This window comes from Limanda limanda, chromosome 5, assembly GCF_963576545.1.
Source record: "Limanda limanda chromosome 5, fLimLim1.1, whole genome shotgun sequence".
NCBI classification, from domain to species: Eukaryota; Metazoa; Chordata; class Actinopteri; order Pleuronectiformes; family Pleuronectidae; genus Limanda; species Limanda limanda.
Window position 1 is genome coordinate 21,001,773 of NC_083640.1, and position 26,657 is coordinate 21,028,429.

A 26,657-nucleotide genomic window follows, 5' to 3' on the forward strand; every position below is an offset into this window, starting at 1 on the left:
TATTTAAAACCATTCAGACAAGACATTCAAACAGTAAAATGATTATATTAAATATTAAATCATTGAGAACACATTGAAATTACATTTGAAATAGTATGTGACACTCACAAGTGTTTCATAAAGGCAGATAAGACTTTAAACACAAGATAAGATGTGATAAAACTTTATTGATCCACATACTGGGGACAATCCGTTGTTACACCAGCAGGCAGCTCAGAATGAGGTAGACAAGAGAATACAAATATAAAAAAGTGCAGTAGAATAAAAAAATGCTGAGTATGTACAGTATATATAATATATGTATATACCTTCTAGCAGGTGTATTTCTGTGTGATTAAAGGTTTACGTCCCTGAGTGTTGCCTTCCAGGCTGTCTGGAAATTCCCTCCTACTTCACTACAACCACAACTGTAAAGCTCCATACTTAACCTAGATTATAACTATCATAGATATAATAATATTCATAATATTGTAATACTATTGTCTTTGTGAAGCCACTGAAGCGTGCAGGTAAGATAAACTGCTCATAGCCTGACAAATTCGCCTCAGGGCGTAAAATTCCTCAATATTGCCATCAGCGATATTTGCGAGAGGTCACTGCCCCCATGCGGTAGAAAACTCTCATTACACCAAAACAGGTGCGGTGGTTCAGTAGGCCTATAATGAAATGTTCGCAATGACTTTCTTTTAGGCACATTCCTCACAAAATTGTGTTGTTCCATATCTTAATTTATATTGAAAAAAATAATACATATATGTATTTGACAACAGTTAAAATTTCAGCTCAGTAGAGTGAATTAGGGGAATCTGGGACACAATGTGGGACACCTAAGATTCTGTCTGTTTATTTCCTGTTCCAACAAAATCTAGTTGATTTACTATAGCTTTGCATGGACACAATTCGACTGAAATCACATGACTTCGTGTGATGATGTCACAGAAACAGGCGGGGCAATTGTCAATCAGAACCCCTCCCCAGTCCCTGGAATTGCAGGACAAGGTCAATGACATAAGATAAAGATGAATGTGGAGAATATAAATCATAAATAAGACAATATTTCAGATTGTTATCAAATTGTATTTTATGTCCCACTTTATCAAACATGATTGATAATGTGGGACATCAAGCTTTGGGTAATCTGGGACAGTCATTGAAGTTCTCTGAAGGAGGGAAATATGCATTTAGTGACTTCCTGAAATAAAATAAAATGGATAAACTAAAGAAATGTAGCAGATGATCTGCAGTTGTCAGACAGGATTTAATAGTAAATTCATATAGGTATATATTTATATACTTATAATCTGCTATGTTATTTTTTCTTGCTGTTGATTGAATTTTTAAATATTTTGTTCAAATGGATACACATTTAATAGATAGATTGAAATTAATTTGATAGCGCCTGTATTTAGGCTACAAACATCTTAAGGATTTTATAGACATCATCTTGATCTAACGTGTAAAACAGAGATCGGGAATAACACGCTTCATGTTTGGATCACAACACTATTTGTCTGTATTTTATTTGCTTACACAAAGGCCCCGCCCTCATCCGGAGGTCTTGCGCCTGCCCAGTGTGAGTGTGTCTGTTTTCTCCTTCAGTTCTCCGCTGCAGCCAAACAGCCTCCACCAGGTCCGCGCACTCCGAACCTCCGACACAGGTAGGAAACCCCTCACTTCAACTAAATGTGATATTAAACAAGCTAGAGTCTCATGGTCGGATCTGGTCGAGAGTGTAGCTGCTGTCATTTCTGTTTTTTTTTACTGGTAGAATATGTGAGTCACACATAAAGGGGTGGGAGTGCAGCAGCAGCAGCAGGAGCAGCAGCAGCACAGTTCAGGCCTGTGTGCCTTCACGTCACTGAATTTCACAACTGTAAAACAGCCTGATATTGAATATACTTATACAGAAAGTCTACTAGAAGTGGTTTATTTTTAATAAGGACTCCTATCTCCTGTAAAGTGGCATTTTGTTTTTAACACTGTGCTGCAACACATAGTTTATTTTATTCAGATATATAGAGATAGTGTGTTGATAGATTGTTTACAAGAGTGTGTAACACAAAGGGAAAAGTGTTGTGTTGGTAGTCATGCACACCATGGAAGAACAAAGGCATCATCCACCGACTGACAGGACGATCTGAAGCCATAAATCACGTTGAAACACTTTGGTTTATGAGCAGACACATTACAGGGATCTTTATCTGTCTGTCGCCTGTACGCATGCTCTTCACCAGGTCATTTCACAGGTAATTTCACAATCCTCTCAGTCTCATCAGACACAGATGATGTAACAAGGGGACTCCAACATCAAGGTCAGCCTGTATGGACAAGTTAAATTATTCTTTTATTCTTATAATTATTATGTTTGTATTTCAACAAACAGACAAAAACAAAACATCTACAGTACAGAGCAAAGATACAAAAGCTTAAAAAAACAACAACCACAGAAACGCCCGACTAGACATAAAACTACAAACGTTACAGTCGACATCAGTCAAGCATTTAATGAAAATATAGCACATGAAGAGGAATTGCCTGAATGGATATCATTGTTATTATTATTGTGGTCATTTATCTTCTTACTTAAGAAGTCAGGCCTGTGGATCAAGCACCAGACTGTCTCCTGGCTGGAAAAACTCAATAATAACAACACAACATGATGCAACACGTATAGAATGACACATGCCTCTTAAAACACACACAAAACAGCAGTTGTTGTTATTATGCTCTCTGAGGTGGACTGGAAGTGTCTCTGATTCTGATACTTGAAGCAAATACTCCACCTCGTCATGTGCTTTACATCCAGGCTATACATTTTCTAAGGTGTCACCTGACTGCACTTGAACTTATCTCACAGCCGCACATTCCTCCAGTTCTACGCCTCACACACTGGCCTTGGTCTCATGTTATCAGAGGGTTCAGCCGGGGCTGGGCAACTGCACGTTTACCCAGTTCAATGTTTAGTATCTGTCCATTAACAAGGGTTCGATTATCAGCGTCTTCAACAGAACTGAATGATTCATTGAGATATTATACACATCACAGGAGGTGCAGGGTTTTTGATAAAGGTAAAGTGTGTCATACCTTCTTATAAATGTTTCAGAGATGCAGCGGATTACAAATCATGTTCTCCAAACGTAAGGGAACATGCTTGATTAGAAAAGATCCCCCTCTGTTCAAAAATATATAACATTATATATTTAGATAATTTATCTTTAGTGAAAATTGTATGTAGAAATTAACATTCTCACTTAATTCATATAGCACTTTTTCGAAAATCCAGTATACAAAGTGCTTCACAGATATAAAAACGAAAATGAATGCAGTCGCCCAGAGCTGGTCCTCAAATTAAGTTGCTAAATTACTGTTATAAGTCAGTTATTTTATAAATGGTACAATAATTGCCCAAATCATATAATTTATGTATAGAGATGTAGGACTTCTGCCAATTGTCATGTTTGATTAGACATTTTGAGAGTAAGAGAATCAAACACTGCCTTATGTAAGAGACAGTTTCTGTTATAAGAAGGGAAACTATGACACAAAATGTGTCCTTGTGTTCTTCATCAATCAAGATGTTGAACTTCTTCTTCTTTGTGATAATGTTTGAAGATGGAAACACACAATTAATTAGTAAATACACACTTTGTATTTTCACAGTGTTTTTTTAAAGATACTATTTGTTTGCTGGTTGACGACCACCACTGCTGTTTGCACTTTTACTTTCACTTCCCTCTGTGTCATTTTGACCTCTGAGCCGCGTCATGGCTGCCATGTGGCTGCTGCTCATGCAGACGAGCGGCAGGAGAGCGTTTGTGTCGTGATTAGTGATCAAGGGTTAGAGTCAGTACAGTAAAGAATACAAGTGGAAAATACAAAGAAATACACTGATGCTTGCAGGGGCTTTAACAGGTTGAACTTGGATAAGGGCACAGGTTTGAAACTTGGTCACATGTGTTGTAGTGTCATGTTCACCTGCGCTAAATATAGAGACTGAGGGAGGAAGGCTCGGAGGGAAGGAGTCAAAAATGGACGTTGTGCCGCAGGAGGTGAGAGGGCACAGAGCTGAGAGGTAGTGAAATAACCGAGGCAGTCCAGTGGTCAGTGAAGAGCAGGTCAGCTGCCACACACCGGCTCAGGGTGTGAGAGATGAAGAGCGACACTAAGCGGAGAGACGGACGAGGCTTTGTGGCACGCACTGTGACTGGATGTCAGGTGTCCGTGTCCGAGGGATCGTATTGGTCCAATGACGTCCCACAAGAACACAGTCAGATCAGGGTTATTTCATTTGAGAGATTTATTCCTTTCTCTGGGATTTAAACTGAGCAGGTCCCATTTTGAAAAAGGTGGTTTCGGTTTTATTGTGCAACAGAAGTTAGGGACATCTGAATCGGCAGGTGTGAGCACGTTGTCCTGTGTTTTTTGTTAATGTTAAACTTACAACTGGTGTTATTGATATTTTTATAATAATGAATAAGGAATAATAATGAATCTCACATTTCACAGGCACCTATTGTGTGTGGAAAAGCTCTAAAAGCAGCTGGCCTAAAAAATAACTCCAAATAAATTATTATCTTGCAACTTCACCATATTAACTTTAACGGTGTTGAATCATCAATGTTGTGTTTGTTTCTGCTGCACAAACTGGCCAAAAATGATTTATTTTATGATTAATTAATAAATATGCATTAAGGATGTTTCTAAACATATTTATTTATTGATTTAAAGAAGTATTTAGGATTTGAAACCAGGTTTTCCGGGGATTGAAACACTACACCACCTCTGAAAGTGTAAAGTGTAAACCTGGAGAGAGAGGCTGCTGCACCCTGGACTCTGCTCACGTAGTCCACGTACATGACAAGCCAGAGGTCAATGACACTGTGCTTTAACGTGCCGTTGATGTAACACTCGCGGACAGATGCTGATGACAGACGACAGGTTTATGACGTGTTGTGCTTACTGTGCTCTTGTATCAGGGACACGGGGACTTCAGTATTTCACCTGCTCATCGTTTTGTAGCCTTCATGCAGCTAATCAGTATCCTTTGTCTGATAAAGGTGAAAATCTTTCAAATGAGGGCTGCACACGGGTCTTATCCTGTTCAAATACAGTGCACAAAGTACAAGGGCTCCTACTGCTGACATTTACAGTACAGGGTGACGCAATAGTTGGGGGTCTGACTGCATGCGAAGGAAAGATGATCACTGCCATTCTACGAGCAGCCTGCATAGAAGAGAACGGGACTGTTGGCTGAAGTTGATCAATTGTCCCTCCTTGTGCTTCCCGACCTCTGAAGAGACATGGCAGAGATGGGGGGTGTGGTGAAGCAGCCAGAGAACAAAGGACACTGTGGGACATGTCAGCACCACGCACCCAAAGGGCCTGGTGAGTGGGGGGGGTGTGTGTGTATGTTCATAGAAAGAGATTACGTATCATCAGGGTCCCTGGATCGCGTTTTGGCTGCACCGGCTTTTTAAATATATTTATACCCGCTGATCGTCTGCACTGGGTCAGTCAGCGATGCGTCTGCTGATGAAGCTGCTTCGCCCTCCTCGCTCCAACCTCTGCAGAGAAGAGGTGACGGAGGAGATTAACAGCGGAAGACGCACGAGAAGGAAGGGAAGCTTGTAGTAAACCATTAATCCAGGTTTAGGTTGTTAGTGAATGCAGGATATTCTACCTGCTCCTGCAAAGTCACCTTGTCAAAACTACCCCCCCCCCCTCCACACACACACTCACACACGCACACACCGACCCAGGGGACCCTGATGACTGACTGAAGCATTACGGTGCAGTGCAGTGGTTTGCAGGACTCGTATTTGCTGACTATCAAACCTGCTACTGCTCACGTTATCTAGACTGCATTGGCTTGCACACTCTGTCATTACACATTGTACATACAGTAACATATCCCTCTCTTCCCACAAGCATAACATGATGAGGATCTTATTAATATTAAAATACAGTAGTGACACTTGCAGCAGATTTTCTGACTCTGTCTCAGTGTTTTTATTTTTGCCTATTAACATTCTCTGCAAGAGAGGGAGTCCCATTAGCGTAAGAAGCTCTGCTGCCTGCTAATGGAGCGCTGCCAGGCAATCAATAGGTTTCACATGGACGATGGGGGGGGAGATGCAGGATATCACAGACAGGTCCTCTCCAGAGAGCCTGGGTTTCATCATCAGTATTTATTTATTACAACCTTTGGTGACACATTGAGGTAGATCCCTCATTTTAAATGGTGCCAACACACATGGATATACCAGTTAAAATATATTTGCCCAACTTAGGCAGAGATTTGAATTCTCTTTTATACTGTTTGCTTCCTGCAGTGCTTTTAGTGTGAGGGAATACTGCTCTTTATGTTTGTTTTTGCCCTCTGAGCTGCTGCATGAGGTGCGTTGCTTAGCTTCCACAAAGGTGCAAAATTCTGTGTATTCTGTGTGATTGTCTGCAGCATTTTATTTTGAAGGGGCACTCCATCGATCATCTAGTTCTAATGGGCAGCGCTACTCTTTCTTTGATAACAATGATATCTACAATCATGTCCTCTAAGGCAGGGGTTCCCAAAGTGGGGGTCGCGACCCCCGGGGGGTCGCGAGACACAGAGGCGGGGTCGCGAAATGCATTCAAAAAAAAAATACAATTATTTTTTTTTTTTATAATATATACATATGAGTTGATATTAGAATAGAACCATGCAATTGTAGCCGAGCGTTTAGTTGTTGTATTGAATAAAGCCTCAGCCTAAAGAAGACACAGGAGACATAGCAGCCGTTTAGTACAGCACATCCTTCCGGTAAAACCCCTCTTCAAAATAAGAGTCAAAAAAAAATTTCATTTTTTTATCTTACGAAACAGGTTAGCGACAGTTCAATTTACAGCAGCACCAGTCACACGGTAGCTGGCCAAAACTCTTTTGGAAAGCAGCTGAAAATTATTGACAGTCACAATGAAACGTTGGTTAATACCAACCAAATCGAGGAGGCCACAGGAACAGGACAGGCTAGCGGAGAAGGAGAGGCTACCTGAGCAGACATGCACAAGAATGCACGCACGCACGCACGTATGCATGCATAGTGCATGTGCGTGGCTGTGCGCAACATTATAAACCACCTCCAGTGTCGTTGGGGGTCCCCAGTCTCTGGCACCGTTATTTTGGGGGTCCCAGGCTGAAAAGTTTGGGAACCCCTGCTCTAAGGCAGGGCTGTCTCAGTTCAGACTTTATGTGTGTCACAAAAAATCTGGCAAAGGGTGTGAGTGATTAAGATGCTATCACGATGCATTATGGGAGATGCAGGCTCCAGCACATTTGGAGTTTGGCACTAAAATCCAAATATTTGAGCCTCTGCTGCACATTCTGCATCCTTCCTGCAAGCCCTGCAGCTTCATGGAGGTGCTTAATTAAATTGCTGGAGTATCCCTCTGACTGTACTTCAGCCAACTGCAGTTTTTTGTAGTTGTGTTTTCTCTCTGTCGTTGTGAATAAGACTAAACAGTATGTACATGTGTGTTTCCTCAGGAACAATGGCTGTCCCTCCTGCATACGCCGACCTGGGCAAATCTGCCAAAGACATCTTCAACAAGGGCTATGGTAACTTCACCAGATTTATAAAATGTTTTGGATGAAGCTGGACTGATGTTAGAGAAATCTCTGTTGCTCAGTGTCACTTTGAAGTCCAGCTGTTTATTTTCACTGCAGCTGTGTCCGAGCCCTGCTGTTATTTTCCATCCTTTCTTTTCTGAAATTTTCCGGATGTTTCTTTTCTTCCCAGGCTACGGAGTTCTGAAGCTGGATGTTAAGACCAAGTCCCAGAGCGGAGTTGTAAGTACTATTTTATTCCCTGAGAGCCTTAAGTGTTCAAATTCCTCGTGCAGGCCTTTCTCTCAGCGTTCTGTGGTATACATGGATGACTCATAGTGTTTGCAGCCCGAGATCAGTCCAACTTACAGACTCAGTAACATCGTCTGCCCAACAAGCTTCCTCCTAACTGTTGTGTGTTTTGCCATAAACCGGTTGCCATGGTAAAACCATAATGAACGCTGGTGTTTAGTTTCCCACACGCCACAAAACTCAAACCTCACTGAAATAAACACTGGGAATTTATTTTCTCACCAGGGTTTCCACTTTAAATCGCTCTGCTTTCTCCCGGTGAAATCACTGCATGTGAGCTCCGTGTGGTTCTACCTAACTTTCTCTATTTTCTCTTTTCTCTGCCTCCTCTCTGGATGCTCCTGTCAGATGGTAAGAGAGAGAGTGAGAGAGTGTGTGTGTGTGTGTGTGCACATATGTAATGATTAAACACACGGGCACTGCCGGGTAACACATTTAGATGTGTGTGTGCAGACAGTGTGTGCAGGCTTTCCCCCATGTGTTTCTCTGCAGCAGAAATTTGTCCAAGTGACAAAGTTACCCCCCCCTTAACCACAAGCTGCCTCTCCAACTCGCAGTCCAGACTCTATTTACACTTTTCCTCCTCAACTCACGTCTCCATCTTAAACAAATAGCCAGTCATACAAACCGGAGAGGGATTGTGTGGCAGAGGAAGAGCCGAGAAACAATGCTCCCTTCCCCTCACCTTAGTTGTCTTCCTTCCTCTCTCTCCCCGAATGCTTCTTCACTCTCTCTCTCTCTCCTTTTATTTGAAGAGCTGGGCTGTAATGTAGCAACCTGCCTCTCTGCTTCCCTTCACGCCTCATTTTCCATATCCACCACCACTCAACCCCCTCCATCTCATTACTCCACCCCTCTCCGACCCGCAGGAGTTCGCCACGTCCGGCTCCAACAACACAGACACGGGGAAGTCCGGCGGTCACCTGGAGACCAAGTACAAGATGAGTGAGCTGGGCCTCAGCTTCAACCAGAAATGGAACACAGACAACACTCTGACCACAGAAGTCACCATAGAGGACCAGGTATTAAATACATAGGAGAGGAATTTACTTTACCTCGCTTATTAAACATTTACAAAACCTCAATTCAAATGATTATCTCACCGTCTGTGTCTCTTCTTTTTCTCTCTGCAGCTGGCGAAGGGCCTGAAGCTCGCTCTGGACACCTCATTTGTGCCAAACACCGGGTAAGAGCATCTTCCTCATGCTGAGTAGTTTTTAATGTCTTCAATAAGTTTACAAACAATGTGAATATCAATGCATGTAATAAACATATCAATTATGCAGTGCTTTCTAAATGATTTTTTCCTCCTGCTCTTCCTTGTTATTCCATCTGCAGGAAGAAGAGTGCCAAACTGAAGACTGGCTACAAGCGGGAGTTTGTGAATATGGGCTGTGACCTGGACTTCGACATGGCCGGCCCCACCGTGCACGGAGCTGCTGTGCTGGGCTACGAGGGCTGGCTCGCTGGCTACCAGTTGGCTTTTGACACCGCCAAGTCCAAACTGACTCAGAACAACTTTGCCCTCGGATACAAGGCCGGAGACTTTCAGCTTCATACCAACGTGTGAGTCACCACATTTCAGTTTCGAGAGGCGGGGGAATGGAAGTGATGCAGTGGACGAGTGCAGCCACTGAGAGAGGAAGCATTTCCCCAGGATGAAACCTAACATTCAGACTAACACCCACTGCTGCTCACCTCTACCTTTTCTGTGTTTTTCTTTTGTAATTAAGCAATGATGGCACAGAGTTCGGTGGCTCCATTTTCCAGAAGGTGAACAGCAACTTGGAGACAGCGGTGCACCTGTCCTGGACCGCCGGCAGCAACAACACCCGCTTTGGAATCGGGGCTAAATACCAGCTGGACAATGATGCGACCCTATCTGTAAGAACTGACTTCAAAACCTCTGAAATGATAAAGACAGTTCTGTGTAGTATTGTCAACAGTAACAATAACTGCAGTGAGGAATTAGGAATTCCAATTTGGTAGACGTCAGGTAAATACCACCCTGCTGACCTGATAATCCTGATAAAGGGAAAGTCAGGGATCAACAAAGTTATAACACTTATTTAAATATACACAGAAAGGTCAACATAGCCACTATAGAGCCACACCAGTCTCTAATCCTACTCCCTCTGCAAAACCACTTGACTTTAAAAGCTTAACTCCTCTGCAGTCGTTGATCTGAGGCTGCTTCAAATACATGAAACAAATTATGTAACTAGTAAAGAACAATTCTGCCCCCTATGGTCACCTCACCGTCCATGTTTGGTTTCTCCTCACAGGCCAAAGTGAACAACGCCTGCCTCGTTGGAGTTGGATACACACAAATCCTCAGGCCAGGTTGGTTAACTGCTTCTTTTTTTTCCTGTTTCCTGTAACGCATCAGCACGATTACTTTAAATGATCTGACCCCTCTTCCCTGCAGGAGTGAAGCTCACTCTCTCAGGTCTGATCGACGGGAAGAACGTGAACGGCGGCGGACACAAAGTGGGCATGGGTTTCGAGCTGGAGGCCTAAATCGACTCCGAGGGAGGACGGACAAGAGGAGAAGAAGACACAGCCCAAATGTGACAACACCACAATGGTCCACACAGCGACACAAATACACATCTTCCCTGCACACTGAGTGCTACACACATATCTACACAAACACACACATTCTTTGGCCTTAACCCTGAAACCCAGAGCAGCCTCCAAGACCTCCAGTACTGTAATTTTGAAAGAAGCAAGCAATATTTTTTAAATGTTGCATTACTTACAGGTCCCATATGTTATATGTGTCATGAAAATAATCATTCTCTGAATAATGTGCTCCTTGTGACCGCTTTGACTCGACAAAGTGCACTTTGTCTCAGACATATCTGTATTTCTGGAACACGACATGAGGCCCCTTTCTTATTTTGACTGTGTTCAGGTAATTTTAGTTCAGATATATTCTGTCTCTCAGACGTGAATCAGATGATTAGAAGAAGCTTGTTTTGGTAAGTTGTGGTTTTGTTGCATGCTTTCAAGGCTTGAGGGAAGCTACTGACTTCAGTGTCACATTGACAAGTACAGTGACGGTAAACAGATGCAATAAAGGCTGGAGAGCGTTGAGCAGAAAACACAGCGAGCGGCCGGTGACTCTCAGACTGAGTGGACCGACTGATTCAAAACATCGATTTTTCAGGTCCTCTTTGGTAAAAAGGCTCCGAGCCTCCTCGTCTTGTTGGGTTTCCTGTACCTGTTCAACCTTTACCACTACATTTCACTTTATCTGTGCTGTGCTTTGTGTAGAAGAGTTAGTCAACAGTTAGGACCTCAACCTAATTTTATTGAATTGATGGAATAAAGAATGTAAAACTTTATCAATCAGTGTTTAATTTTATTTTGGTTGACATGAAACAGCGCAGGAAGAAGAACTTGTGCCTCATCCTTAGAAAAATTGGAATGAATCGAAGAAGACGTCATTTACAGAAAAATAAAACACTTTTCAAGATGAAAAATTCAATGAGGGATGTCGTCTAACATTCTGTTATTCTGACGTCAATACAATCGTAACAGTATGTACACAAACAACCATCAGGATAATGTAACATCTCTCATCACGGTGAATTATCGATGTACAGTAGAGTCGACCGACAATACTCAGGATACAGATTGGATGTGTAAGTGTGAAAAATCTCATGATGCAGCCGTACAACATTGTGCTGTAGCAGTCTTATCTCAAATTCACAGATTCAAATGCAATACAAATAAAGGCCGTTACTGCATAAGTCTATTTAACTTACAAACTGCTTTCACAGTTTTACAATAAATTTTGACCCTTTTTAAAATCAACAAAGAACATTTTCAAAATCAAAAGTTATGCTTTAGAATGTAAATCATCTGTACTTAACACCATCTTGAACCAGGCCCAGTGAGTATAACGGGATATGAATGTGTCGTCTCCATAAACATTGAGTCACACTAAAAACTTTTGAATCTCTTAAAATCACTGCAGGGACACTGGACTGCACCAAACTGTGCTGGTGTTCCTGTTTCTGGGTCAAACCCCCATGTCATTATCAGCGGATGTAGAAAAAAACATTCACATTCATATTATTCATAAACTTACATGATATTCAGCGAAAATACATTTTGCAATGAAAAACAATGCTGCATTAAGAAACATATAAAATCTGATAAAAATGTATTCTTTAAAATACTATTGACTTTTTTTTTTTTAACTTGTGATTAATGTGCAAAAGTCTTTTCAAATAAAGAGGATGGAAATATTTCAGATCACTGCAACACATTATTTACATTCATGTATTCTTTAACGAAAATTTGTGGTTAAAATATATTTCTGGGATATTTCAACAGAGTTCGGGCAAATCTCTCCTCATACTGGGATTGTTCTAACTGGGATTTTATAAACATTTTAAGTTTAACCACACTTCGGTAGGATCATCTGATGAAATCAGTGGAATGGTTGAACTGTGAATGATGAGGTTCACTTCTACCCCCAACTCATTTGATGGTTCTTTTAAACTTACAGGTAAGGTCAATAAATACTTATATTAGAAGTTTCTCTGATGTGAGTCATTATGGCAGTAATAATTGGCTTCAGTGCTCTGATGTTCGGCAGTGAACAGATGTACCTACTCTCTAATCCCATTCAGCAAATATGTGCCAGCATCTATTGCATTGTTACTCCACTCACATTGACAGAACAGCTGGAACCACGTCTCGGTGCAGTGCCACGTCCCGTCCACACAGAGGCAGCACAGCACCACATGTAATCCATGACTGAAACTCAACTTAGGCAAGATCACTGGAGAAACTCTGGCCTCCGTTCAGCCACGTCCACTCACTCAACATCTGGGGCACAAACAAAGGGTTTTGACTTTAATAGTCATCCACATAACTCAGAGAAAAGCAATGACAGCTGTTTGACATCAAAACAGGATGAGAATAAGAGCTGAGGGAGGGAGGCATGTTTGTGTGTGTGTGTGTGTGTGTGTGTGCGCGCGTGGACAAACCTCCATACTGTTTTCGGACTCCTGCATGGTGTCCTGCAGCAAACTCTGCAGTCGACTCTCGAACGTTCTGCTCTGCTCCACCAGAGACTCATCCCTGCAGACACACCCAGGGTTCGACTCATGAAGATACTACTCACGATAACACCAGAGTTCATCAAGTGTTTATGCTGTAAAGTCTCTGGTGATCGTCAGTATACGAAGAAGACTCCCACAACTTTGACTCAAGTTGTGTTTAAAACCTCAGAAATATGTAAAGAATTCTCAAAGCTGTGCCAATAGTTGAGTGGCTCAGTGGAATGTCAAGTAAAGTTCATTTTCTGTAGCTAATATAATAATATTTCAGAAAAACAAGTCGAGTGTGTGAATGTGTGAGTGTGTGAGTGCACTCACAACTGCTGTAAACTTTGTTTGGGGGTCAGCAGAGGAGGCACCGACGAGGGGGTTCGTAATCCATCCGGACTCCCACTCACCGGGCTCCGAACTTTACTCTACAAAAGAAAACATGATGCACTTTTTTAGTTAACTCAGCACCTGCTTAATGTGGGAGACAAAGAGAAATACATTCTTGCGGTTACTGTATAGAATTGGCTGAGCTTTTGTCATTTGAACGTTTGACATCTGGACTATTTTACATTGATGAGTCACGGAGCAGAAATAAACAAGAGTTCAATGGAATTGGGTAAATTCAATCTAATTTGAGTTTATTATAACTTGTCAGTATCTGTATTCTTCCTGCAACCGCAGAATTATACAAAAACTACACAGATTTCCAAAGAAGTTGGTGGAAAGATGGAACAAGGGCCAAGAAAGGACCCATCACATTTTGGCTGTGATCTGGACAAAGGGGCGGATCCAGGATCTTTTCCCACCAGTTTCTTTAACATTGCAAGAAAAGGCATTTTGATGTTTTCCCCAGTTTTCCAGGGAATAATTCATGAATCAGGCATATTTAGGGGACTGATATTTGAGTATATGGAATTTGGTGCAGCTCTACTGAGTCACATTATAGTTTGTGGATGTACTGGTGTTATACGTTTATATGCAATCAAGAAAGCAGCATGTGTATGTGTGTGTGTGTGTGTGTGTGTGTGTGTGTGTGTGTGTGTGTGTGTGTGTGTGTGTGTGTGAGCAGTTCATGTGTCCTCACACAGGCGACTTTGAGCAGGTTCCACAGCTCCCTCTGTCGTTTCTCCTGCAGACTCATCAGGACCTGTTCGCTCTCGGCCATCTTCTCGACCACGCCCTCCACCTTCGGCAGCAGCTCCATCACTCGCTGACGACACACGGCGGTCTTACTGCCAAACACACGCACAGGAGTGTGGCCGCGGTGAACAGCGGCTCAATACGGAAGAAAAGTACCTGTTCATCACGCGTTATTATGGATAGTGTGTAAGCCGTTTTAAAACACTCATTTAAAACCGCAGATGTGATGGTGAGGTGTAATGTTGAATGAAATCTTTCATTAATATAGGGTTGTGATTCTTTACACTTGATAATAAACAATCAAATCTCAAGTTGTAAACATCAGTATGCTCTTAATTAAATGTTACATATCTGTCACCTTTTGCACTTGGCCATCACAATACAGTTATAAATATGAATCAGTATGTTCTATTATTCAGCCGGAGCAGACCTCGTCTCAGGGCTGTGTCTACACCACACACATTTATAAATACTTCACTCTCCTGTTTGTGAATATGTTATTAGTCACATCTCTGCTTTTCCTACTATGACATTTTGAAGTATGTGCTTTCCCCAACACAATAAAATAATTATTTGGTTATTCTGGAGAAGGCGTGCTAGATTTTTGTTGTTATGGTACTGAATTCTGTTTTGTGTGATCTGGGGATTTTGTGTGCGAGTACCTCAGGTGTGTGTAGAAGTCCCTGAGCTTCTTCTCGTAGAACTGCACCGCCTGATCCACCAGGCGCACCACGTCGCAACTGTCGCCTGGACACCGCTGGTCTGAAGGAAGGACGGGAAAAGGAAAGACAGAAGAATAAAAAAAAGGAGGTTTATTTTCAAATGGAAACACCATAACGAGTGTTAGGTAAAAAGTGAGCGGAAGCATGAAAAGTCCAAACCTCTGGGTCTCTCTCTGAGTTTGCGGAACATATCCATCGCCTTTCCCTCTCTGAGGATCACAGCAGGGACGTGAGCATGATGGAAGATCACAAAGCAGTTGTTTTCATTGCTTTTACAGTTACATTTGGTTTAGACTTACAATGTGTCCAGGGCCTCTCCGCTCCTCCACGGCTGCCTCTGCACATCCACTATGTCCTGCTGCAGCTGCATCATCTCTTCCTCCAATTCACTCACATTGGCCTGGATACACACACACACACACACACACACAGGGTTTAGTCTTTTTACAGCACAAGTGAATAAAGCACCCACACAACCTTGTACTTCTATTTTTAGTGAGGACCTTTATTGACATAATGCATTCCCTAGCCCCTTACCCTAACCTTTGACATCACAACTAAATGCCTTAACCTAACCAAACCTAATCCTAACTCCCAAAGCAAATATTAACCCTCAAGCAACTCATTGAAAAAGTGAGGGCTTCCCAAAATGTCCTCATGCCATAAGGTCTATGCTTAAAATGGTCCTCACAAAGATGTCAGCACACACACACACACACACACACACACACACACACACACACACACACACGTACATGCACGCACACTGTACCTGACCACAGCCGGCAGCAGTTTGCTCCATCTCCCTCCACACGCAGAGGAGCTTCTCTGAGGCTACAGATGTAGAAACACTATCATTAGTCGGTGGTCAACTGAATTGTTCGACACATTCATGTGCACTTTCTTCCTGGCTCTCAAGCTACCGACATTATTTGAAACGCAGTTGTAATGTAACTCCCTTCTATCTATTAGGATGTTTTGGTGTATATTTGGGTATAATACCGATCCCAGTGGCTGTCTGCTCCTGGTATTTGTCCATGTCTATGTGAAGACTGGTTGAGAAGAAGTCAAGCTTGGCCAAGAGTCGCTGGTGCAGGGACACCATCTCATTCTTCTGTTTGGACAGGAAAGAGTTGTGCCTCAGCAGGCTCATGCTGAAAGAATGAGAAGAAGAAATGGGTTTGTTTTTAGCAAACAGTTCATACACGTGTCTGCTGTGTGTGAGAGTTTTGTGTTTGTCCTACATGGCAGCTTTCTGCCCCTGCTGCAGTCTTTGCCAGTCTTCCTTTAGGGAGGAGATGGTCTGCCACGCCTGGCCACAAGTCCTCCTCAGAGGGCTGTAAGCCAGAGGGTGCATGGGATTCGATTCTATGAAAAAGACAGAGACAAAGAAACACACACACAAAGGTTATAGAGAGGCAACAGATGTTTACTGTTATCTTATTTCAATCCAAAGTTTGTAGTCTGAATTTTGCCAGTTCTGGCAGATAAGACATATTATATAATACTTTATAACAGTAGTGAATGTGGAGCAAATGCAGTCAAACCTGTGCTGGATTGTGGCGATTTATCGTATTGAACATAATTTATCCATATCCAAAACTTTTGTTTTTTTTATTTACCTAATTTATCACACACCCAAATGCAAAACTTCTACTGAAAGACAAAGATTTAAAAAAACAAAAAAAACATCACAAAACAAGACATTGTACTTTTTTAATATCCGACAAAAAATCAAACTCACGGCAAAAGCGGATGTTTTCTGGGAGGGTGCGAGGAGTAAACTGAGGCTCGTAACTGCAAGAAGAGCGATCGAACAGGAAGACCAGAGGTAAGTCTGTCCGTCGCCCATCTATTTCCTACAGACACATATATACACACACATAATAATACTATGACTCCATTATCACCATGTGTTTTTAAATATTCTGTGTGTACTGTGAATGTTAAATATTACTTTGTAATCCACGGCACACTGCGTGGCCAGTGCATTGGGCTCCAAGACTAGTCCCGCCTCAAGCAGCAGCTCCTGATTGGCTGGAAGGATGTCAGTGTCTTTTCTTATTTTCAGCTGCAGGTGGGCCACAGTCTCTTCGTCCGAGACCGAGTACACCAGGATCTTAGCGGTCATCATGTTCAGGACGTGAACCAGCTGAGGGAGACGAGAAGGACAACACACATGAAGACAGTACAAGTACATGTGCTGTTCTGATGACTGCTTATAAAGATGGACAACGTGAAAGCTCTCCAACAGTCATGCAACCTTGATTGCCACATGGTGGCTGGCAGCAGTATAGGTCATAAATCCCACCTCCTCTATGTCAGTGGATGGGACACGGAACAAATGAAAAAGTCAAAGTACGCATCAAATCAAAGATATTTTCTGTCATATTAGATCCCATTCCCTAATTGCTACTGCAAAGAATCAAATGTAACATTTAACTACAGCTGTGCCATCAGTCTATGAGATAATTTGTTGAATGTTGGATCACAGATTCAAAGATCTAAACTCTTTACTTTGAATAAACACACAGAGGAAAGTGAAAGATGAAATGAATGAATTACTTAATCAACCTTGAGCTGCAGGATAATCTCCAGCTGGGAGAAGCAGTCGCTGGGCGTGGCGTCGGGGTCTTTTCCTCTCTCCTGAGGCGACATCTTAAACATCAGCTTCAGCCACTTCTCCATCTTCTTTAGCAACAGACTGTCAAACAACAGTTATCATATTAGACTGAGGTAATTAAAGTCATGATTGTGTGCATGTGTTGGTGTGTGACAGATGTAACCACCTGTTGAGGTTGTTGGGCTGGGGCAGAGTTTGGGAGAAGCGGACCTCCCCTGTGAGGGCCTCGTAGACAGCAATATCATCATCCTCCTTTTGCGTCAGTTTGTTGTACCTGAAATGAAACAGATGGGTTATATGAGAGAAAAGCTCTAAAAATGAGGCCTGGAGTTGCATATGTTTGTTTTTTCATCAATTGGATTTCTAACCTGAGAACGTTTCATGTAATACAAGGGGAGTATTTTGCCTCTATGCAACCCAGACCCCTGTGGAGTTGTATATTTTTCTTCTATCATATTATAGAGGAACCAAGGCCATTGCAGCACAACCCACATATCCTGCAATTCTTTGCTTTGGCAACTCTTGCTTATTTTTGTATTCAATGTTAGTCATTGTGTGTCAAAATTCCTTCACGCAACAATAACACTCCTTTGGAATTAAGCTTATCATTACTTAACATTGAACAATGTCATTGTTCTGCTTCTTTTTACAAAACATAGACTATAATGACAGAGGTGCAAAAGAGGAAAAGGGAATATGAAATTTGAGATGTGTCAAATGGTGGAAAGTTTGAAATGAGAAACTAGTTTGGAAAACATTACTTCATTTCCTTTCTGATTTTGTGAAATTGTTGAAAAAGGTGGTACTACCAGGGGAAGGGCTGCCAGGTCGGTAAGAAAGGACGATATCCAGTAATGCACTCAAACACCAAGGTCCCAAAGCTCCAGTAGTCCACGGTGACTGTGTACTGCTGCCTATCAATGAGCTCTGGAGCCTGAGACATGGGAAAGGAAAGCTCCAGGTAAAAGGTAATTCTGTCGAGAACAAAGTCGGAAAATTCTGTGTAAAACATGTCCGACACTTACCAAGTACTGCAGAGTTCCCACAAATGATGTGCACAGGCTGCTCTGGTCCAGCTCTTTGGCATAGCCGAGATCTATAATCTTGTGGATCAACTGAAATTAGGGGAAAGTGTAAAGAACAATATGATGTTAGCAAACTATAGTAGGAATAGTTTGACAGTTTGTCCTTTAAATCCCGACTCCAAAAAAAACCACGTCTGTGTGTTGGATTTGCTGCTGCTCTGGTATGCAAGTCAAAAAGAAGTCTTCATGCAAAACTATAAACTTAGTGCAGATAAACTTTGATTGGTTACATTTCTATGAACTATAAACACAGCACTGTGCATAAACATGGATATATGACCTTTTTAATACGTCTAGCCTCAGTTCTGTAACATTTTTCATTTTCCTGTGTCCTGTTAGAGGCTGGATAATGACATGATTTATTACATAACAAAATAGAAGGGGGCCCCACGGAGGAAGGTAAGAACAATGCAGCCTCGTAATTGCAAGCATAAGTTAAGGGATTCAGTTTTCCACAGTAAATATTCAGTGCACTAGCATTCTGCTCAACTGGTGAGTGTTAACATGTGGATGTGAGAGAGACAAGTCCCCTGCACTTATTCCACATAAGCCACATAGAAGCAAATAAGCCTTTATATGACCTCTTTGTTGTGGTTTGGGTGTAGTTGTCATAAGAAGATGGTTCACAGGGTCTTTAACTCACTCTCTTCTCTCCCTGCTGCAGCACAATGTTTTCTGGCTTCAGATCTCTGTGGATGATCCTTTTATTGTGGAGGTAAGTCAGAGCCGAAGCTGCGGGAGAGGAGGGGGAAGAGACGAAAAAGAAAAAGACGAAGGCAGAGTGAGTGTGGCCTGCATTCCACTTACATACACTTCAATTAATAGAAGAAGTAAACTGTAACATGGACCGAAAAACTGGCAGTCAGAAAGACAACATTAATCAAAATGTATATAAAGGACATAAACTGTAGTACAGCAATGCCAAAGATATGTTTGAGGTTATTTATAAGTAGCATCGCAAATACATAGTCACCTTATTAAGAAGATAATAGGTAATAGATATGTTTCATTCCCGTTTTTCTAGCATCGAAAACTAAATACGAATACTTGAACAAAGATGGGTGTGACTGTCCCATCTACTAACAAGGAGGAGGCTAGGTTTATGACCTATACTGCAGCTAGCCACCAGAAGGCGATCCAGATGTTTTGGCTTGTTGGCATGTTGTCCATCTTTATATAACGTGTATGGTCTAACTTCTCACTGTACTACAGTGATGTAAATAGGTATTCCACTCATAAGAGGATAAGACTCGTGTATATACACATACCTAAGTCTTTAGTCTAGTGAAACCTAAGTGAAAGGCTAATGGGCTTTGTCTGAATTCATGCAGTAGTGTCACCTCACGTGCGTCAAAGAGTGACTCGTGTGTGTGCTGGCAATGACCGATCAATGAAGCGGAACTCGTAACCTTAGGGCAGCTAAATGTATGTGTGTGTAACTGTGTGTATGAGTCTGTGAGCTTGTGGGTGTGGACGGGCAGTTAAAGGGGATCACTCACTATCAGGAAACATCCACTAGTGGGTAACAGGAAAAGGTGGTTCTGTGTGTGTGTGTGTGTGTGTGTGTGTGTGTGTGTGTGTGTGTGTGTGTGTGTGTGTGTGTGTGTGTGTGTGTGTGTGTGTGTGTGTGTGTGTGTGTGTGTGTGTGTGTGTGTGTGTGTGTGTGTGTGTGTGTGTGTGTGTGTGTGTGTGTGTGTGTGTGTGTGTGTGTGCACATCTCACTGTACTCCCACATGTGTCCTTTCTCCAACCTGTTTATACAGCATGTAATATACAATGTGTTGTTGATGCGAGCGCTCGTACTTGAGTGTCCGATCGTTGACGCAAACCTGCGAGCGCCTGAGCAGATGCGGCGGCGTGACTAAGAGGCTGGTGGTTAATGGTCATTGGTGACATCATAATAGTGTGACGACCATGATGACCACACTACAGGAAACTAATCACACTGCCAGCTTATTAAATCAATCTCTCACTCTAACACATGCACAACGTTAAAGATCTAATAACAGTCCTTCTTTAAGCTGGTACTCACAGATGTCGCGTAACAGAATCAGAACAGAGCCCTCCCTCATTCCACAGCAGTTCTCCGGGAGGTTCAGATACTGCAGGGAACACAAACACAGACACTTGATACTTGTATCATATAAATCCCGGGAGGAAAACGATAAAAATGGTAAATGGATTTGTATTTATATAGCGCTTTTCTAGTCTGATGATGACCACTCAAAGCGCTTTACAGTACAGTTTCACATTCACCCATTCACACACACATTCATACAGTGCATCTACTTGCAGCACTTTGTTATTCTATGGGGGGCCATTCAGGGTTTAGCATCTTGCCCAAGGACACTTCGGCATGCAGATGGTTCAGACTGGGGATCGAACCACCGACCTTCAGGTTGGAGGACGACCACTCTACCACTCTACCCCTCAGCCACAGCCGCCCAAAGCAGACGATGGCTTAGCAAAGGGTGCATTGATCTGTCTTTTTTTTAGAGTGTTTGGTAAATTCCTGCCCTTTCATTTGGCGATAAAACAGCTATTTTCTTGATTTATAAGAGTTGTCAGGAAATCAGCTTTTTCTTTTCATACGGTAATTTTGTTGGAGCATTTTTATTCATCTTTAAAAAAAACATATTTCCGCAGCTGGAAACTTGTGACAGTCCTGACAAAAACGGATGGTGCCGTTTTCCAATCTGCCCCCAAATTGGCCGCTTACGTTTTGACCATCCGGGATGCTTTGAAATTTTTATGACACTGTGGTTTGTAATGGTTGGCTTTTTCCTCCTCTGCTGGCAGCTCGGCCCCAACAACGCCTCAGGCTGCACACTCACACAGTTTGTTTAATCCTGCTCTAGATTTTTTTCTCTAGAATGAACAGCAAGCAAATGCCCTTTGAAAATCTTCAATTTGAGAATAAAATAATCAATTGAAGATTGTTGTGATGTGTTTGGTGATGTGGTTTGTCCCAGACTTTTACCTTTCTCAGATCCCCCCCCTGGCAGTACTCCATGGCCAGCAGGGGCAGGTCGTTGCCGGACACCAGCTCCTGCATTCCCTCAGGAACCTCTCTGGCTGCAACAACGTTAACATTATCCAACCTGAGAGAGACGAGCAGACTTCATTCAACCGGGCTGCACAATGTCTCATCTTGTTATTCAGGAAGAAGAAATGAGAAGACATGAAAGAAGACGTATGTTCCTCTTCGGAATCGACTTTTATAAATCAACAAAATCCAACTAATTTCATGGTGAATAACTTATAGTCCCAGATGCACACCCCAGAACCCCCCCCCCAATCATCTGACCTGCTGTATAACTTTGTGTGTTTCCATTTTCTTGCTCTTACATAACTGATTGAAACAATGTTTTTCTGATACTCTCTCAGCAACACCAACTTTTAGCAAAACAGAGACATTTAAAGAAAACAAAGTCAAACTGATTCCAGATCCAAAGGGAAAACTGTTTTCCACTGAACACATAAAATTAGAACACATGTGATCAGTGCATTGCAACAGCTTCAATCTTCAGTAGAATAATGAGTCATCAGACGTTAAAATGTTTTTATTCTGTATAACTGTAGTGATTGGCTACGTGGCCATCAATCAAGTCCACACAAGATTAGAAGTGATAGGATCCTTTCTGAGTGCTGCACATGTGATCTCATGTGAAAAATGTTTCTCTTATCTTAGTTCTGCCTCTCTGAAGATTGATAAAAACATTTTCAGTGGATAGAGTCACAGTTCAGGAGAGTGGGATTAACTGTGAACCTTCATGAGGTTGTGGGATAAATAAATAGTTTTTCTTTCTTGGTTTTAGGCTTAAACATTCAGCAGACGTAATTCACTCTCTATAAACACGTCACAACTCAAAAACACTGCGAGACGGATGTGTTTTTAAGTGTATGTGCATGATACCATCTTTTGTTAAGTAGCTGTAATAATATAATGGTGGGTTGCCCTGTGGTTCTTCCACGAGTCGAGCGTGGGTGCACGTGAAAGTTGCGGTTGTGTCAGTCTGAAAACAACACACTTGTTAAATTGGGATTAGAAAAGAAGTGGGTTTTACCTCATTGTTGCACCAACAAATGATACAAAAACAAATATTACATTTCACAGACAATAAAAAACCCAGCATGAGCTACAATTCAACTCCAGTGACCCAACACCAAAAATGAAAGTGCTAATGGACGTCACAGACGTGTGTGGAAATAAAACACACACCAAACCAGAACAAAATGAGGAGGCGGCTCATTAGCCAGTTAGAAATAACCACCAAATGACCAGAATAACCCAGACTCCACGCTGTTCTAACTATTTGATGTCTTGTGTGATTTTCTTTTCTATTTCGGTGAAATGGAACAAAAATAGTGGTTTCCACTAAACCGGTGTCACAGGCGGGTACATAAACGTCAAATGTCCAACTCATAAGCACCCAGCTTGTCATGGAATACACAACAGTGAGTCACAACAAGTCAAACCAAAACTCCTCTTATTCTCACATGCCAAAACAAGCTTTAAGGCAAAGTATGAAGAAGTTCAGACGGTTAAACGTAACGGGGAAATCACCAATTTCTTCAGGCAAAAGCTGAAGAAACAAATGTGTCACACATTTAGGTGCAACACTGCCGAGAGAGAGAGACCTGAACCTTCCGTAAATAGAGACCAGCTTGAGTGAAACGCCGTCATCTAACCAAACAATTGGTAAATCTTGTATTTTTTACTCTCTGCAGGTCACAGAACAAATATCTGAAGATTGATGTGAAAGATGTCATCACATAAAGCCTGTAAAACTCTGTAAGCTTAAAACTGTGAATGACAGATGAGGCCAACATGTTCAATATACAACATAGATAACGTAACATTCAAGTGTGTTAATGATAATGACATTTTTGTTTTCGGACCTATTACACATGATATCAGTCTGACTCTATAAAAACTACTGTGTTGCTTTACTTATATGGTTCATGTCTGTTCACAGCATAGGAATATTGGTTCATGTCATGTTTCTAATGTGGTGGATTGTGGATTGATGCAACTTCAAGTGCAACTCACCTCTTCATGATCTGGATCTCCAGGCACCATCTCTCTTTGTTTCTCTCGCTCAGCTCCTGGCGACATTGCTTTAAAGCGATTTGCTCCTCTGTGTCCTTAAATCACACACACGTACGCAACTTAAATACAAAATAAATGATCATATAATTTTGTATGTCCAATTAGGCTGAAACCCTAGTTTTGATTATAAACAGATAAGCAAGAAGAGAAACAAGGGAGTACACATGCATCGTGACACCGGCGATCACAGAGCACCAAACACACACTGGGAATTTGACGGCATGTATTCCCGAAAAAGACGGGTAACACAGGTACATCTCATTACCTGGTACTCATGACATCATTAAGAAAAAGGCACAAACTCCACTTCCTATAATGTGACCTGTAAACTAATAATAACCCCCAATATTGTTTGAAATTTCCTATACAGGAAGTTTAGTCATCACAGCAGTGCCCTCTTCATTTCCCGCATTTTCTTCCTGTGTTTTCCCATTTCCTCCACTACCCAGTCTGGAGTGGCCCCGACTGGGTAGTGGTAAAGTGATAACTTTTGAAATACTGTTAATAGCAGTAGAACACAATTATATGACAATGTAAACTAACATGATTCAATAATTGAGTGACACAATATCAGTTTATGAGCTCAAAAACACATTTCAGAAAGACAAAGGCTGATTCAGTTAAAAGCAATAATGTTCAGGTAAAAAAAGAACGGTCGTCAACAGAGATAGTTTTTATAAAAACCAAACTGGTGATGAGAAATTCTATTTTCATTTTCTGCATATTTTCCATCTGCCTGGATCAATGAAAGTTCTAAGTTGGCTGTGAGTGTGAGTAACGCCATCGATGATGATTCTTAGAGAGAGGAAGAGGAAGCTCCACTAAGCGGGCGTGTTCATGTTCCCATGGTTTCCCCCGACTCTCATCCTGTGAGTTACAGTCAAATCCTAACAATAGAAACTATTTCTACTGTAGTAATAACAGAACTTCCTGGACTGATGTCACACTGGTTAAAAAAAATATGCAGGTGAAAACCCTTTCTTGAACTGAAGCAAATTCTCTAGAACAGAGATTTCCATTTTAAGTTATTTCATTGTGGTTATGTTTACGACAGTTTGTAATTTAGATTGGGACATTTCTATTGAACCCATAAAAACAGAATTGTGAAACAAACAAGTGATTTGAGTTCTCACAAGAGTTTACACAGTGCAAACTATTCTCAAGGTTTAGCAAACTGAACTCAATGTAGGAAACATCTGAGCAAGGATTTTCAGGATGGCATTTTAAAGTTACAAGATTTACATGGAAGACAATAAAGACTTTCACTTGTACCTTGTGTTGCTTTTTATTGCTTGTACTAGTTTTATATAAATTGGTTTACCTGACAAAATGTATATTTAAACATGGCAATGATGTTGTTGACGTTTGCTGGGGAATGCTAAGGTGACTTAATTGATCTTTTATCTGAGCACAGTCAATCTATGTTCATTAACCACCGGCCTCTCAGAGGATTTTCCAGTCATTCGGTCCACTATCACTAGAAAGCGTGCAGATCCTGTACCTTATTCTGCCATCTTGTGACATTCCCAAAGCCTCCAGTTCCCAGCCGCCCCTTCTGCTCCCAGGACCCACAGCTCTGCTGCTGCAGGGGAACTCGATTCATGGCCTCCTCAGCTGGTCCTACCCCAGCACAGCAGATAACAAGGATACAACTTAGGACACAGTCATACTAGTAGTGGCTCTGTGAGGCTCACACCAGCAAGAAATAAATACAAATACAGTGGATACATTGAAAAATGGGGTTGCAACTTTGCCACAGTCATGAGGATTTATTCTGTGAAATCTGCTGATATGAGCCAAATGCAGAATAGACTACAGAACTGCAGGTTGTTGCTATATGTCATTTAGGCTCTTCACAGTTGGAAGAGCACAGGAATAAATAAATCATTAGGAATAAAATTAATATTTTATCCACCTTTGTGCCTCATTTCCAGGGTCTTGGTGTTCGCATGCTGACACGACTTTGACACTTAAAATAATGGAGTCAGCTTTAGTGTTGTTTTTAATACCTGTGTTTTTCTCTATGTTTCTGCTGTATCAAAATAAACTGTTAAAGTGGAGTTTTTTATCTCCACAGTCACCAAAGTGCTGCTCATTGTGGGGACTGTTGGGTTACTCTATACATTTGAAGGTCTTGATAATCTATGTTATGATTGGCTCTCAAAATTGAACTGAATACCATTTTTGCTATGGATTCCTGTGAAGTACTTGGTAACCGTGTTTGCTATACAAATAAAGTTATTAGTATTAATTTTATTATTATTACAGTGCAGAAAATGCCTCAAAAGTGCTGCTATAACATTATGTGTTCATCATCACTGATATGATGATTTTGTTTTAAACTCTTATTGACACACACATACATGGATATATTTCCTCAATTCTACTTATACAAGATGTTTGTGTGACTTTGAAATGATCTCTATCCTATATAAGATGTTATAGACTTTATATACAATCACCTAAATCAGTTCTCTGCTGCTGCTGTCTGAGTTAAATGGGCTGATAAGCATTAAAGCATATTATTAAAAACTGTTTACAGTATGTGTTTAATACGAATACTGATATTACTAACAATATTAGTAGCAATAGTAACATTAGGATGGTATGGATAATATTAATAATAGCTGATTTATTACAAATAGTTTGTAAAGAGCTGATTTAACACCTCATCTTGTATTTAAAAGTTTACACACATGAAATATGAACTAAACTAACTGAACTAAATAAAGTTCACACGATGTAAAGAACAAGCATCAATCACACCGCTTCCTTTCGCTTTACTTTCTGTTGTTGTTTCCTGAAGTTTAAGTTCTTGTGTTTGAAAGCAGATAAACTTCGTCAAAAAGGTAAACACCACAAACTAAATCCTACCTTAGACCCGAAGGTGACGTGTACACCTGAGTATCTTTAACACGGAGTTTATCCGGCCTCTAAACCGAAAGTTACACTTTGAACATTTGAAAGTTTGGCGACACAAACAGACCTCCACAAACTTTCCACTTCCTGGT

The 26,657-nt window shown here is 41.4% G+C and overlaps 2 protein-coding genes across 4 annotated transcripts; one reads left to right on the forward strand and one right to left on the reverse strand.

Moving 5' to 3' along the window:
- Nucleotides 1-1,581: 1,581 nt before the first annotated feature.
- On the forward strand, nt 1,582-11,244 carry vdac3 (voltage-dependent anion channel 3). 2 transcript variants are annotated; one of them, XM_061072242.1, is made up of 10 exons: nt 1,589-1,658; nt 5,297-5,385; nt 7,523-7,594; nt 7,776-7,825; nt 8,764-8,916; nt 9,028-9,080; nt 9,233-9,460; nt 9,628-9,778; nt 10,180-10,237; nt 10,323-11,244. In XM_061072242.1, exons 2-10 carry the CDS (start codon nt 5,301-5,303, stop codon nt 10,412-10,414), a joined length of 942 nt encoding a protein of 313 aa, XP_060928225.1. In that variant the 5' UTR covers nt 1,589-1,658; nt 5,297-5,300; the 3' UTR covers nt 10,415-11,244. The 2 variants fall into 2 exon arrangements, with proteins under 2 accessions (XP_060928226.1, XP_060928225.1); XM_061072243.1 differs by lacking the exon at nt 5,297-5,385 and having other exon boundaries at nt 1,582-1,658.
- On the reverse strand, nt 11,241-26,657 carry ikbkb (inhibitor of nuclear factor kappa B kinase subunit beta). Of its 2 annotated transcripts, none has more exons than XM_061072241.1 (22): nt 26,633-26,657; nt 25,148-25,266; nt 23,587-23,681; nt 21,514-21,634; nt 20,566-20,635; nt 19,177-19,265; nt 18,474-18,563; nt 18,258-18,382; nt 17,615-17,722; nt 17,400-17,529; nt 16,783-16,977; nt 16,570-16,684; nt 16,070-16,193; nt 15,828-15,979; nt 15,598-15,659; nt 15,125-15,225; nt 14,985-15,034; nt 14,766-14,865; nt 14,048-14,195; nt 13,291-13,388; nt 12,901-12,994; nt 11,241-12,739 (listed from the first exon to the last, which is right to left on the reverse strand). In XM_061072241.1, exons 2-22 carry the CDS (start codon nt 25,247-25,249, stop codon nt 12,680-12,682), a joined length of 2,229 nt encoding a protein of 742 aa, XP_060928224.1. In that variant the 5' UTR covers nt 25,250-25,266; nt 26,633-26,657; the 3' UTR covers nt 11,241-12,679. The 2 variants fall into 2 exon arrangements, with proteins under 2 accessions (XP_060928224.1, XP_060928223.1); XM_061072240.1 differs by having other exon boundaries at nt 26,521-26,649.